Source organism: Ochotona curzoniae, unplaced genomic scaffold (assembly GCF_017591425.1).
Source record: "Ochotona curzoniae isolate NIBS_2020 unplaced genomic scaffold, NIBS_Ocur_1.0 scaffold_4683, whole genome shotgun sequence".
NCBI lineage: Eukaryota > Metazoa > Chordata > Mammalia > Lagomorpha > Ochotonidae > Ochotona > Ochotona curzoniae.
The window spans coordinates 17,796,501-17,811,866 of record NW_024467121.1 but is presented as its reverse complement, the minus strand read 5'-3'; the positions used below and the strand labels follow the sequence as shown (position 1 = coordinate 17,811,866).

At 41.6% G+C, this 15,366-nt stretch overlaps 1 protein-coding gene across 19 annotated transcripts in view; it reads right to left on the bottom strand.

The window, feature by feature from the left end:
- Window positions 1-1,806: 1,806 nt before the first annotated feature.
- Window positions 1,807-15,366, bottom strand: part of CELF2 (CUGBP Elav-like family member 2) — a 353,199-nt gene continuing 339,639 nt past the window's right edge. For 12 of the 19 annotated variants that reach the window (XM_040968109.1, XM_040968110.1, XM_040968113.1 and 9 more), the window contains 2 exons: window positions 13,382-13,525; window positions 1,807-9,574 (listed from right to left, as the gene is read on the bottom strand). In XM_040968109.1, the coding sequence (XP_040824043.1) occupies window positions 9,447-9,574; window positions 13,382-13,525 (272 nt within the window). In that variant the 3' untranslated portion in view covers window positions 1,807-9,446. The remainder of the gene's footprint in view (window positions 9,575-13,381; window positions 13,526-15,366) is intronic. The other 7 variants (XM_040968124.1, XM_040968121.1, XM_040968122.1 and 4 more) reach the window with 4 other exon arrangements.

Genomic DNA, 15,366 nt, shown 5'->3' with positions numbered 1-15,366 from the left:
ATGCAGATGTCTAGCAGTGCTGTGGTTTCTTGAATGGTCTTCCATTCATGCTAGAAGCTTTTGGGTTTTCTGGAGACTAATTTATGAGTAGGAGGAGGGAGAGAATGGGCTTGCACTGTGCTCTTTTGTCCTTCATCACCATGGAAGACTATGATCTGTTTTATAAAGGATTAGGATGCCTGTTCCATTTTGTAAGTAGAAGTTTTTGGGGAGCTCCATGAGAACTGAGGGGTGCTCAGAGGGAGTGCTGGTCAGACACCAGGTAGGAAAAGGCGCAGAGCAGGCCAGCAGAGGAAAGTGTGGCTGATTATGTGGCTGGGTTGTACCTCCACTGCTGCTTCGCAGCTCGGGTTGTTCCTAATCCTCCTTGTGTATGTATTGGTGTGGTTAATCCTCACGACCTCATGCATGAGCTATGACTGGTACCTGATTTTGCTGATGAGGAAATTAAGACAAAGAGAAGATACACAGGTCAATTAGAGGTGGAACCAGCATCCAGAGGTAATCTGGTTCCCAGGGCAAGCTCCTAGGCATTCTCTTTCTATACCTATGCTGTCTTCTATGCTACTATAACTATAACTGACCAGCTACAGAACAAACTGTGTGTATATTCTGCTTTTTCTTTTTAGAACCATCCTGGTGGAGTGGTATGAAAGAGGGTGCCAGGCTGCTTGCAGACCTGCAGAGAGGTTGGATGGCATGCAGTGCTCCCTGCTGCCACTGCTTTGCTTTAAGGCTGCTTCATGCCTCAAAGGTTGCCTCCCAGAAGGGAGCCCTCTCTGTGAGGCCAGGGACTCTGAGGGCTGTGGGCAGAGAGAGGAACATGCTGGCCTACCTTCAGCATCACCAAGGCTCACAGCACCCCCTGCACCCTTAATCTATGATAGCCTCAGGCATACTTGCTTTTTACAAAGCAGGTGCTTTCTAGCCATGTGACTTGGTACAAGGTTGTAAGACAAGGACAACTCGGCACACAGTCAGATCTTCAGCAGCCCAGTCCAGTGTGTGTAGACCAGTGGTTTCCAGAGTTGACTCTGCCCATCCAGATCCTCTGCCCGAGCCACCTTTGTGTTCTTTGGCTGTTTCTGTGGTCTTCCATTCATGCTAGAAGCTTTTGGGTTTTCTGGAGACTAATTTATGAGTAGGAGGAGGGAGAGAATGGGCTTGCACTGTGCTCTTTTGTCCTTCATCACCATGGAAGACTATGATCTGTTTTATAAAGGATTAGGATGCCTGTTCCATTTTGTAAGTAGAAGTTTTAGGATTTTTTTTTTAAATGGAATTAAACATTAAGTGTGAAAACTCCAACATAGAGACCAACAGAAAATGCTATTCTGTTCAAACTTACAGCCTGTAGGAAAAATTTCAAAAATACTCCTTCAAAGAGTCTAGCAGCAAGCCTCCCATTTAAGCTTTGCAACTGTTACAGGCTGTCTGTCTCACATGTATCACTTTGAAATTTTACCCTTCTCATCCTGAATGATCAAATACCTTCTCTTGCTGTCTCTCATTTTGCTGCCCTGAATAGCATTGCCATTGTTCTCCAGCAGGGTATAGTTTTAGTGTCATATCATTCTGGCAAAGTATTGACGCAGACCAGCATTATTCTTGCATCAGCCTTTCTTTGTCCCCTTTCTTTAGGGCATTCAGAAAGGCAGGTGGGTTCCCAGGTTAGGGTAGACTCTAGATGCTATTTCATGGTCTGTTCTGCCCATGGTGCCCAAGCCCAGACCAGCCACTGGCACCAGTTAGAAGATGGATTCTCAGGGAGCTCAAATGCATTCAGAAGAACTTCCCCCCACTCCGTTTTGTTTCCAAAGTCAATTTATTGAATATTAAGTCATAAAGCCAGCGATATAACTTTAATGAAAAATATCCTGTATCACTCAAGACGTAAAAGAACAAGAAATACCCCTTAGAAACACTGCTTTGAAAAATAATCACATTAACTTTACACACAACAGAGTCCTTTCTTAAGCTTTATTTAAGAAATCGAGTACTATATAGTTCAATATATATAAGACACATCCAGTATTGTGTTCCTGATAGCAAGTGCATAGATTTTGTTAAGATATCATTTTTTTCACTCGATATAAACGTTTCATGGTCACATGAAGATAATATTCCCAGTGATTCTGCCCAAGCATGAGAGGAGAGAACAGAACACAGCAAAAATAGTGAACTACAACAAAAATGAAAAACAGAAACAGCAAATCAGCAGAACAGTCGATTCCTGATAAGTGAATAAGCTGATTGTTTGGTCACAACATTTTATTCACTTATCAGGAACGATTCACAGTACATCGATGTTCACTGCGTTTCCTGGCCTGCCAGCTAAGAGTCCAAGCCTCTGGACAGCGGGCGACTGCTGTGGAGCTGGGCAGACCTGGGGCTTTCTCTGCAAGGAAAATGTTGACAGGTGCTTTGTGCCTGGCAAACATGCACACCTTGCTCGGCTGCAGTGGTGTTTTTACAAGATCAACATTAGAAGTGTGAATTTAGACAGGGGCCAAGTGCTTAAAGGAACGACTATTTTTGTTCCCTTCTTTGGAGAACTATTTTTGTTTCTTGTTCAAAACAACAAAAACTGGCTTTATCTTTCCCTTCCTTTACTTAGCAGGAATATTTTGCCTCATGCTAAAAACAAACAAAAAATACATGTACTTATGTATCTTAAAAATAAACACTTGCATCTTGAAAAGAATTTAATCACCCTGTTTCTCCCACCCCTTCCCCTCCCTTTTCCTCCCAAGCCCTTCCCTCTAAAAAGGAAGAAAGAAAAAAAAAATCACACCCTTAGCGATCGTTTCCCCACTGATGGAAACAGTGGGTTTCTGGAGGCGTACTGATGAAGGCTATGATGAGATTTAAAGCAGAAGTGTCAGCAGGACGCCAGCTCCCATCTGTGCAGGTGTGGAGCTGGTACAGTCACTATCACTGAGGTGTTGGCCTACGGCAGCATGGGCCTCCTTCCCACCATGCCCCAGGCCCCTCTGTGATTGAGCCAACTATATACTACAATCTGGGGGCCGGAGTGGTGCAGAGCCCGAGCACCAGCAGGGCCGGGTGGCACTGGCCCCCAGAGGAAGTCGGCCAGGTGCTAGGCGGTCTGAGTCAGACAGCGCCTTGTGCGTTAGCTGGGTTGGAAGGAGAGAGGAGACACAGGGAGCAAACACTGATGGAATCTTTTAAGAGCACTTTAAGAGCAGTCAGATTCCTGAGCTTAGGAGATAGGAAGAGGAGTGCTTGTGGCTTCAGTTTAAGAGGGCATGTAAGGAATGGCTGTCTTTTGTTGATAACTTGGAGACAAGGCTTATTAAGTGTGTTGACCCAGGAGGGAGGGAGGGTGTGGATGCTTATGGCACTCTGAGCTTCCACATGTACAAATGGACAACAGACTGGGGACTTGGGCTTGAGAAACTTGACCCCTCCCTCCAGGCTGATTAGAGCTAGTGTTTGAGCACTTGGAAATACTTCTTTGCTCTTCTGTTAGTTTTAATCATTCAACATGCTCCTGATTCATTAACCCCCAAGAAAAAAGTTAACTTTTCTGTACCAACACACAGATTTGTTTAATCCTTTGCACATCTTTTCCTTGAGAGTTCACCCCCTTAATAACCAGGAGTTTGACTGTAATGCTACGTCTGTGGGTGTGTGGCCTTGGGTAGACAGGGGAGCCCAGATCGTCTCAAGGCCATGTGGCAGTAGCTTTTAAACCTTATGAACTACAGATTATGTATGCACACTAGAGAGGGGGGAGAGAAGGTGAAGTGAGCCTGTGTGGTCAAAAGGTCGTAACAGCTCTGCAGGCAGTTACTGATGTGAACCATAGAAGGAGTGTATTCCTCTTGGAATAGTGGTCAGGGTGTACTGTGGTTCAGAAATTAAAGGTGGCTGGCGGGGCGTTTTCCCTCCCCCAAATCAGATATTCACTTAGGTGGAATCGACTGTATCTTTTTACACAACATAGAGAAAAGAACAGATACGTGAAACAGTGAAGTGTGTAGATGTATCACCAACACATAATGACTACCAACAATACAACACGCAGAGAGAGAAACAAGTATTAGGAAAATGGTTTAATATTGGAGACAGAAGCAAAAAACTGCATCACACAATAACATACATTACAAAAATAAGTTTGACTGTTTCAACTACACGGTTATGTTCACAATGAGGACAGAAGAATTGGAAAAAACTTTGATCTAAACAGCAAAAAAGCAAACCCCTAAAGTTTAACTAATACATTTATCCACTTAAAGTGACTGAGTACTTCTAAATCTAATTACCTTATTGTGTAACTGCACAATACAGAATAAAAAGTGAAACTTACCGCTGTATTTTAAGACAAAATTCTAAATGCTAGATATAAGCAAAGAGAAAAAGAAATCAAGCCAAAGTTTTTAATTCTCAAAAGAAAAGCAACTTTCTTCCTGTCAACCAGAAATCAAACTTGAAGTCAGTCATTGTCAGGGGGCCCACAAGAGTAAGCCACAAAAATTTCCATTTTTTTAATCTCCAGTATAAAAAGTTCCACTGGTACAAAATGCAGAAGTACAATCAGTAATAGAAATAGGAAAGCCTGTGGGATTTTTTTTTTTTGGCTCAAATTCCATCAAACAACAAAATCCAAATGCATCAATAAAACAAACAATACTCAAATGGTCTTACAGTTTCCACTAGGTTGCATTAACTTTGGCTTTTCTCAGACAATATTTAAAAACTATTTTGTAATTCTAAACAAAATGATATTAATCTACAAACAGCAATTCTCACATCACAAAAAAACACAAATACATTTTTTGTATGACATTATTCAAAAAGGTAATGAAACTACAGTTTTTTTTTAAGTTTTATTTCTCCTTTTTAAGTAGCACTGAAGATAATAAAAACAAACAGTAAAATGATTCCAGAGTAGCACAAGCCAAAGAACTATAACCCCTATGGTGAAAGAAAGATGAACTCGTCACACCTTTGATGACTGCCATTTTATCACAATTTTCTAATTTAGTTTAAAAAATGACTATTCTCTACACTTGATTTAAAAAAAAAGTTTCCCTGTGTGTGTTTCTTCTGGCACAGGCCCTTTGCACCCTTACAGCTTTTTCCTTTTTATATCAGAAGATAAAGTGAACAGCAAGCTCAGAGGACAGTTTGTCTTAGAGGAAGGTCATATTTTTCACAATGTAGTATGCACAAAAAAAAAAAAAAAAGAAAGAAAAAAGTCTTTCCCCCCTAGATGTACTGTCTTGTTTTTTCAGCAAAATAGAAAATACTCCTAGTGCCCGCCTGGCGCCCCCTGTTGGCGGCCTGTCATTGTTCCTCCGGGGAGGTGCAGGTGTTTTATAAGGAAGAGGGCATGAGCAGGGCAGCTGGTTTTGGTGAAGAACTCAAAACACTCTAAAGTTGATGTGGTTGGTACATGAAGGTATTCTGAAGGAAACGGCCTATTAATTTCCAACAGTACCCTCTTGTCTTTCTACAGATGTATCTACACACCACCATATAATACTTCGGAGAGAGCCGTGTGCGGTAATTTTTGTTCGTAAGCTGAGTGCTGCAGGAAGTACAAAATAGCCCTCAGAGGATGAAGGAAGGCCCCAGCAGTAGTAAACACGTGTGAGGATAATACAATTCATTTCACTGTAAGTGCATGTGCTATAAGAAGGAAACTCTTGTGTTTTTTTTTTTTTAATTTATTATTATTTTTTGCATCATTAGAGGCTAGTCCTTTCCATCCCAGGGCTATCGCATCCACACACACACACAGAACCAAACGGGGTGGTGGTGACTGGGATGTGGGGGAAGGCAAGGGAGCTAAGAACAAGAAACTTGCAGAGTGCCCCAGGGGCTGTGGTGGCTGCAGCTGTGACGTCAAGGGTTCCTCTGTTCACGGAAGGTGGAGTGGTATGGCACTTGACAAAGCGGCAGCAGGAACTATTTCTCAGTGTCTGGTCAGTAACTGTGATGCAAAACTGAGCTTTACCTCTACATCACACCCCTTCAAATGCGTCCTTTTTTTTTTTATTTTTTGTTTTTAAAGATAAGGAAAGACTAGTTGGCTACTAGCTCCAGACACCTTGCTTAATATGGCAGTATCCACTGGGGTCCCAGACTCCATGGCTGATTAGGAGTATTTAAGTAGCAAAAGCAAAATCCTGCAAAAGACTCTCCCATCACATTTAACTGCAAGATGCTTGAAGTTATTCTGGACCACAGCATAGCACTTACCCCAATCTGAAAAGCACGCAGCGTTTTCGGGATGCACTGAGGTGATGGCGCTGCCTCAGCCTCCCCTAGGAGGGTATATCTAGCAAACTTTTTTTTTAAAATTGAAATGAAGCAGGCATTCCAGCAGCACGTTAGGAATTCTTTCTTTTAAAATGACCAGAAATGACCCAAAGTTAAAAAAAGAAGATAGTATTGGGGAGTATTATTTTTCCCCTTCAGATTTGCCTTACGAGTTTTTTTCCCACTTGGGTCTCAGCCAAAGGGGAAACAAAAAACCCTTTATGATAGAAACATGCGTAAACCAAAATCCAAATTAGAAACACCCCAAAACAAATTCAGATGATGACAGTATAAAAAAGTATCAACATTCCAGATAGCTCTGGGTAGAAAGGGTTAGAAGTTCAAAACTTTCTCACCTTAGAGGTTTCCATAGATTATGAAGAAAATACATTGTGAGGTTGCCTTCACAGCATTGATGTGCAGAGTGGTTAAAAAAGTGAGACATGGGCACTTATACAATGTCTTACAAAAAACATCATAGAGAAATAACAAACAATAACAATTTCAGGCAACAAGACCACAGGATAGCAAGTTAACAAACTTTTTAACCTTTTTTTTTTAAATATTAGGGATTTATACAAAACACATAATAAAATACCCATGTTATCAAATTACTTCTCACAAGAAACACACTGAAGCTCTAGGAAGGAAGTACCTTTGGAATTTGGCACTATATATTTTCACTTTTTTTCTTTAAAAGAAAAAAAAAACAGATCACATTTTGCTGAACACAAACACGTCTAAATAGTCCACGATAAAAAAAAATGACATCGATGCTTCACAAGCCAACACAAAACTTATTTCTGGAATAGTTTTTTTTTTTCCCTCACATGAAATTTTTTTTTAAGCAAACAACTTTTTTTTTTTTGAAATTCTTTTTTTTTTGTTTTAAGTAAACCAATTCTAAACTTGTCTTATCAACAGAGAACATTAAGACCATAAGACTCATGATGAAACCACAACTTAATTCACAGAAGCACCAACAGAACACAGTTTACAGTAACCTTTCTCCTGTACATTGAAACAGTATAAAATATAGGTAATTTCATGTGCATTAAACCATGGATTGTCTAACTGTGAGTCAGTTCAGCAAAAGGTGACACAAATAGGTAGCATTTGCCCCAAAACAGGGTAAATATTTTTCTTATACTAATCTACAAAAAGTGGATCTATATATATATCTTAATGAGAAAGTGAGCCACCTAAAATGGCCTTATCAAAAAACTTTACACTGCCTGAAAAATGTAAAAACTATTACAGACCTCTAGAGACTTAAAATCAGACAGTTTTTTTTCTCAAACTGTTTTTGGAAGTAGTCTGTTAGAAACCAACATTCTGTGTCCCTGGACACATATTGCTATTGTTACCAGTGACCGGGAAGAATGCCAATCCCTGTATAATACTTTCAAGTCTGTTTTATGAAAAGAAAAAAAAAAAGTACGAAAGAAACATTTTTGCCACAGGTTTTTTTTTTCTATAATTAATTTGTCTAATAATAAATTTCAGTCTTGCATGAATGCAGCAATGTTTTTCACATTGACTTCCCAGAATTCATAGCTAGATGAGGTCACATGCAAATTTCAAAGGTCAAACTAGATCAAAGGTCAGTAGGAGAACCAAATATGATGTGAGGTCAGAAAGACATCAGAAACAATGACGGGACGATGAAACTTTTTTTTTTTTGAGACGCCACAGGGACATGCTAGGCAAACGATGAACTAACGGGCATGAAGATGTCTAGGGAAAAAACAAGGAAGAGTAAAAAGTTACACAGAATCTATGCAGCAGCAACAAAATCACTTTCAAGGGTGCAGGAGAAAAACTAATGCAAATCTCAGGTCATTAGGGAATCTAGGAGCCATTCGCGTAATTTGCATTTCTTACACTCTTTATCCACAGCACAATGAAACCCCAAGAGAATCCATCTGGAGAGTGAGTGGGGATGGATTCCAGGTGGTTTGGGGTGAGGGACTGGCAAGGGACAGGGGAGAGGGTCCAGTTTCAACGAAGGTGACATGGAGGTGGGGGAGAGTCAGACGACCAAACTGTAAACTAGATCATGGAAGTTACGAACGAAATAATCGAGACAGATACAAACAACGAGAGGATAAAGCATGAACTTTTAGGTCTAGGGTTCAACGGTGAAAAAAAGCCCATTCCTAGAACAATTCCTCTAGAGACTACTTCAGAAGGTTCTAGCTAGACAGAGAACTGCTCTTTAGGTACCCAATAAGTTAACAATAGGAAATAAATAACTTCCATTATTTCTGAGGCAGTAAAAATTTTGTATAAAAATAGAAATGCTTTTTTTACAAATAAAATTTACAGGCCTGTGGCTTTCTTTTTATTTATGTATTTATGTATTTATTTATTATTATTAAATTTATCTTTCAAGAAACATCAAGTATTTTCACTCATTTTTATTTTATTTTTAAACCCTGTAGCTTTAAGAAACAGATCTCTAAATCTTTTTTTACATTAATCCTTTCTAAAAACTAAAATAAAACAACAAAATTGACAACCAGTGTAATAATCTCACCAGTAAATGCTCATGTTTCTTTGAACCCTAAAATAAAATCCTACCCATTAAAACAAACCGATGTAGTGGAAAGACGTTTTGTGGTGTTTTGAGTAAGTGCTTCTCCTGGCTTCTCCCTCTCACTAGGCCACCAAAGGAACCCCTAGGTGCTGGGGCCCGTGGAGGGGCGGACGCCAGGCAAGGAGGGGCGAGTTCTCCAGGCAGTGCTCTTGGGGCACCAGTGGTTTCAGAGTTAGAATTGCACGTTAGCATTTTAAATTCTCAAGATGGCATATATCTATGTGTGTATGTTTTTCTTAAAAAAAAATGAAAAAAAATTTAGAAAAGCTAAAAGGAGATTCAAATTGCAAAACAAATGATAATACAGTGGCACAACTGAAGGAGGAATTTTACTCAATAGAAACAAGATAGCCCGAGTTTTAATTATGGCAAACTGGGCCAGGGGGAAATGGGTGGGGGAAATGGAGGCCTTATTGTAAAAAATAAGTCTCTCTCTTGGTCAAACTTGGCCACATGTGGTCCTCCTCCTCTCTGCCTTCCCTGTTGGGAACAGGCTGGCTTGTGGGACTTACCCTAAGAAAGCTAAAATAAGAGCAGGGAGCCTCTGGGGTTAGGATCAGTAAGGTTTGCTGTCGTTTTTGGAGCGCTTCAGCTGCACCTTCAAGCGTTTCATGCCGATCTGAAAGCCATTCATAGCTTGTATAGCAGCTTGTGCCGAGACTGGATTGTCGTAGCTAACAAAACCTGGAAAACACAAAGGGCCAGAGGGAGGGAGTCAGCCGGGCAGGAAGCAGCACAGGAAAGGGGAACCAGGGCTTGTGGGGATGGGAGCGAGCGGGTGCCGAGCCCACGGTCTTCATTTATTTTTGCTCAGTTTCTTATTGCTGTGAATGTGCAGGGCATGTTTTGGGGGAAAACACGTGGAATGGCCACTTGGCAGCAGTGACAAGGCTAGGTGGACTGGGTGGTACAACAAAACCTCTACCTGGAAAGTAAAATTCTCAAACTCAGTTTCTAAGTGAATTTGATTTCTTCTTTTACTGATTTGTTGTCAACTCAGCTTGTGTTTTATGTCCCTTAGAAACCTCATGAAAGACACCTGGTAGACAAATCAGTACTACTCATACAAGCAGTGGCATGGGCATGAATGTCCCATGGCTTAAAGGGCTCCCCGGAACTTCACATGTCCCAACCAGGTAAGGCCTGAAAGGCAGGTGAGTTCAGGGAGGGGCTGATAGCAGGATGGATACTGTCCAAGAGCCTGGCTGGCTGGCCAATTCTGTGTATCTTTAGACACATCTCAGTGTCTGTCTGGCTACAGATGGATTGGTTAGTGAATTAAGTCTAGAAAAATATAACCTTGGTGTTGTGTTTCTTTAAAAGACATTTTGAGGTTAATATTGAGAACTTATTTTCAAAGCTGCAGTACATTCAAGATAGGAACCTGCTCTGTTGTATCTCCCAAAGTCTTGGGGAATAAATAGTCAAAATGACTCAGGGCTTAACAGATCCTAAGAGTTTCTAGTATGTTTCTCTGGTCCATGGCTCAACAGCCGGCATCATCAGCAAGGATTTGAAGGGCATGCTTCTGGAAAAGCACTACTGGTGTTCTACAAAGCCCAGAAACAGAATTCCAATTTGACAGTTTGTTCCAATATTGGTGGATAAAGCAGGACAGAGGTAAGTAAAGCTTTAAGTTAATCCTAACGCGAGTGGTGAGTTTGTACAGCACCAGCTTCCTTTTGCTGTTGAAAGTAAGCTATATTATGGATTGAGTTCCGAACTTACCAGTTGTTCAGAAGAACCTATGCTAAGTGTCTGAATCATTCTACTGTTAAAGAGAAAATTCCTTTACAAAACTAGAGGAGGAAGAGAGGGGCTACTCTTTAAAGAGTCCTCTCTGTAGTTGGTAGGAGTGGGCACACAACATAAGGCAGGAAAAGCTCTGCACAGGCTGTACTGAAGAATGATCATTTAAATTTGTATTCAACATAATTCTTAGCAAATGTGATCTTTAAGACTTTTGCCCTGACTTCACTGTCCCCCTGTGCTCTAGATGTTATTTATTTATTTATTTGAAACATTGATATGTGTATCTTCCATCTCTGGTTCACTCTGCAAATCACTGCAACACCTGGGTGTGGACCAGGCTGATCCTAGGAACTCTATATTGGTTTCCCCTGTGGGTAGCAGGGACCCAAATACTTGGGCCATCTTCTGCCTTCCCAGGTGCACTGGCAAGGTGCTAGTTTAGAAGCACAGTTGCTGGGAGTTGAGCCAGCATTCAAAAACGGAAGCTGGTGGTGGGGCTGGTCCATGGCTCAATAGGCTGATCCTCCATCTTTAAGCACTGCCATCCCATACCAGTGCAGGTTCCTCTCCTGGCTGTTCCACTTCCAATCCAGCTCCCTGTTCGTGGTGTGGAAAGCAGTAGAGATGGCCCATATCTGTGAGACACTGTACCCACTTGGGAGATCCAGAAGAGACTCCTGGCTCTGGTTTAACACAGCTCTGGCCTTTGTAACCCTTTGGGAGTGAACCAGGGGATGGGAGATTTTTCCTTCTGTGTCTCCTTATTTCTATAAATCCGCCTTTCCAATAAATATGTGGTGGTGTTGCAAGCAGTAGCTTACCAGCCATGCATGCTGCAACACCAGACACTCCCTCTGGGCTTTTTTATGCAGAAGGAGTAGAAGATTAAAGAATGGAAATGAGTTCAAAAGATGAATAACGAAACCCAGCCAAGAGGTACAGTACGAACGGAAGAATGGGATAGTACCTTGTGACTAGTGTTTTAGCAAACTGGTAACCCTGAGAAATTAGGCTGGCTCACTGAGAAACTTGGTGTGCTAAGCCTTTTAATAATAGTGGAAAACATAGTCCTTAATGATAAATCCTTGCTATGACTTGTACTATGGTTTGCACTGTGTGAACATACTGGTTAGTCTGTGGACTGATACACTCTCCTTAAGCGAGTAAATATTTTCTCATATCAAACAAAGTGCAATCCCTTTCCAATCTTTGTACAAGCCTAGGACTCTTTAGCTTTGAGAAACAGAAAATCTGGCCTCCAAATCTTTGTGTAGGCAAGGTTCCCAAAGGTTAGCTCATGCTCTGACATACATACACCCTCTATAACCATTTCATTTTCATTTCGCTCTCTCGTGGACCATTACAGAGGCGTGTACATAGCTGTCTTGGCAGCAGTAATGTAATGGGTTCAGGCTGACAGCTTTCCACCAGTGTGAAAACAGCCACTTTACCTGGTTGACACACTAATTCCCCCAACAGCAGAGGCTTTGGACCTTACTGGATGATGGCACAGAAATGAGAAATATGTTACAATAAGGGAGTCCTAGCAGCCAAGTGCTCTGTTTGGATTATTTACCCTGATACTGGTCAGCCAAACAGTAAATTTTACAGTTGTTTTTTTTTTGGGGGGGTGAGGTGGGGTTGGGGGAAGGGAGTGGTGATTTGGGACCCACCCTATGTTTGATATTTTTCTTTATGATATGTAATAGTGTGTATTCTGTCTGGCTCACATCTACTCCACTTTGTTTTATGTTCTTGTCACTACTTACTTCCAACATGAATTATAGGACTGAAGAAAACAAATGCGCACACTGAGCCAGACCTTGCTGAGCAACGCATCCACTGCACATCCTGACTTCTAGACAACTTTGGAGGCAAAAGGGGTGACTTCAGGGGTGTCACCTTCCTGGTAGGTAACAGGAGTGGAAGCTGGCTGTCTAACGAAGGAGAGGCACAGCACCTTGTGTCCCAAGCACCTGGCTTTCCAAGTGTCCTCACTCTCATTCGTGCAGCTCCTACCAATCTTTTAATTCCAAATTATGACCTCTGGATGCAGTATTCCAGATTCATGACGTGATCACTCAGCCAACCATCCTCTGCACAAGGAGCTGCAGTTTGGCAACGGTTTGACACATCCTTGCTTGTGAATGTGTACATCCTTAGGAAAGTGCTGTGTGTAAGTCGAGATGCTCCACAGTGCAGCACCCACTAACTCCCCCCACCCTCCCGGCCTCGTACAGTGTTTACCCACAACCCAAGTGTTTGAGTAATACGAAACATGGAGGGGTAAAGAATTAGTGGCAGCATCTGTGATACTGTCTCTTTCAGGAGGACTCAACCTACAGCCTGTTAACTGTATTTGTATCGATGAAAGGACCGTGGTTCAATTCATGGGGCTTGCCCAAATGACTGTTGTGCAATAGTGAGATTATTAGGAAAATGTATTAAGGCAGTTTAGTAGTAGAGAAAAAAAAAACCACATTAGCTAATGTATGGGCATATGTTTTAATTTCCCAGATGCTTCCTTTTCATGGAGCCATTCCTCCCCTCCCCCCTTTCTTGCATGTGATTCTGTAACACCACTTGAATCTGCTTCCATGTTATCTGGAAAAGCAGAAGCCGCCACAAAGGGAAGAGCCTATCTGACTCTGGAAATAGTTTTCATTCCACATTTTCCTTCTGATGACTCCTCATTTAGGAATCTGTTAACAATAATCTAGCTTGGTTTCTTTTGCATACCAAAGCACTTGCTCAGATTGGTCTGTTTGTCAATGAAGACTTTAGCAGAGATAACATTTCCAAAAGGCATGAACATCTGCAGAATGTCCTGGTCTCCAAACTCCTGTGGAAGATGGTAAATAAAGAGGTTTGCCCCCTCTGGACCTAAAGAGGAAAAAAAAATCAGAGTAAGGTATCCCTGGAGTCTAATTCCCCACAGCCGCCTCTTAGTAATTCTGGAAAAGCAGTACAGAGGCTAAGGATTCCCCTTCCTCTCACTCTAAAAGAGGATAATAAATGTCAAGTGCTGGTATGTCTTTGAAGAAAATGTCCATTCTTCAGATTTTCCTGATTTTCAGGGAGTGGCTACAAAAGGCTTTCCTTTCCCTGATAGTATGCTGTGGTCCCAAAGTACTTACTGCTTACATTTGAGTCTCCTCTTCACAGGATGTGTAGGTAGCAGTCATCTAGAGTCATTCTAGAGAATCTAGGCTTCATTTTTTTTCCCTGCATGGCCAGTTTCTCTTACATGTAGACTGGCTCTCAGTGGGGATAATGTTGTGTGCATTCTAAGCAAATTGCAGGAGCAGAGCGTAGTGGATGTAGCAGTAATAACGCTTGGATCTCTCAATCTTTTTACCTAGTTATCGAGCCAGTTGATTTGCTAAATCTCTTAACGCACAGTCTAATAACCAGAATCTTTATTAGAAATGACTAGTAGCAGGTTGGCAGAGAGCAAAAGAAAAAAAGAGGAAGTTGGAGTTGATGGGAATCACACCACGGGGAACTAGGCTGGAAACGGGGAACTAGGCTGGAAACGAATGCAGTGAGTGTAGGAAGAGGGAGTGAGCTGGAGTTGTCACCTGCACCTATCCTTTCCCAAGTAGATACAAGAGACAAGATGGAGGAAAGAAGCCCTTCTCAGCCACGCTGATTATAGAGGTAAGCTCTTTTTAAAGTTCCTCTCCATTTTCCTTTCCTAATTTTGCAGTCTACCTGTGTAAGAGTTATCTGAAAGTTAGCAGCAACACGAGGAGGTGGGCAGAGATGACCAGGTGAGTTGGGTATAGAGTGAAGGCTGGATGCCTGCTGGCATTCCAGGCGTGGTGACCCAGAAGGGAGCTCACAGCACTACTGAAGTGACTTCTGCACTTGGTTCATGGATCTTCCAATGGCATTTACAGGAGAGGGCAGACCTGCCCGTCCCACTGGGAAGTGCCAGGGGGTGGAGTACGGTGGGTTGCCTGGATAAGGGGGAGGGAGTTTCTATGTGTATGGAGGAAAGAAAAACAAGATGGACATAAAAATATTTAAGTAAAATGGCTAAACGGATTTGAAAAGATGTAAAACCAAGTTTTTTTTGCTCCCACAAAATAAAATGTCCTAATGAATGAGGCTTTTCGCAGGGAGCCTTTCTTGAGGCAGACTTCTTCCCTATTCATAATGTGTCTAGGAGAATACACAGTCTCTATGGCCGTATCCGCAATTCCACACGAGAATAGTTTGTCTTTCAAAGAGGCATAACTATAGGGTTCAAATCCCCAAATACTTTCTGGTTTAAAAAATGCACCATTTAGTATGAATAGATGCACAAACCAAAACACCGTCAATAGATGCGCTTAGTGCTCCTGTGCCATGCAAACCCTTTGTAATATGTATACTGTTCAAGTCTGGTAGCACCAGGTTTAATGCTCCTTGTAAATCAAAGATCCAAGTGCACAAATGAGGATTAATGGGCCCCAGCTTGTATTGTGCGATTCATCTTACCTCCTGTAGCCTGGGGAGAAAATACAATTTTAATGCTCAGGATAGATTACTGGGTATGCCTGAATAATCCTGTATTCTAGAATGTAGTTATTTAGAGACAACAGGAAAATATGGACACAGAGCTGCAAACCCAAGCAGGTTTTGCTTTTCTGCTTTTTTTCCTACGGGGGACAAAAAAAAACCCATCAAAAACATTTTGTATAGTATACCTTAAGCTTTATTATGACTAAGGAATGATG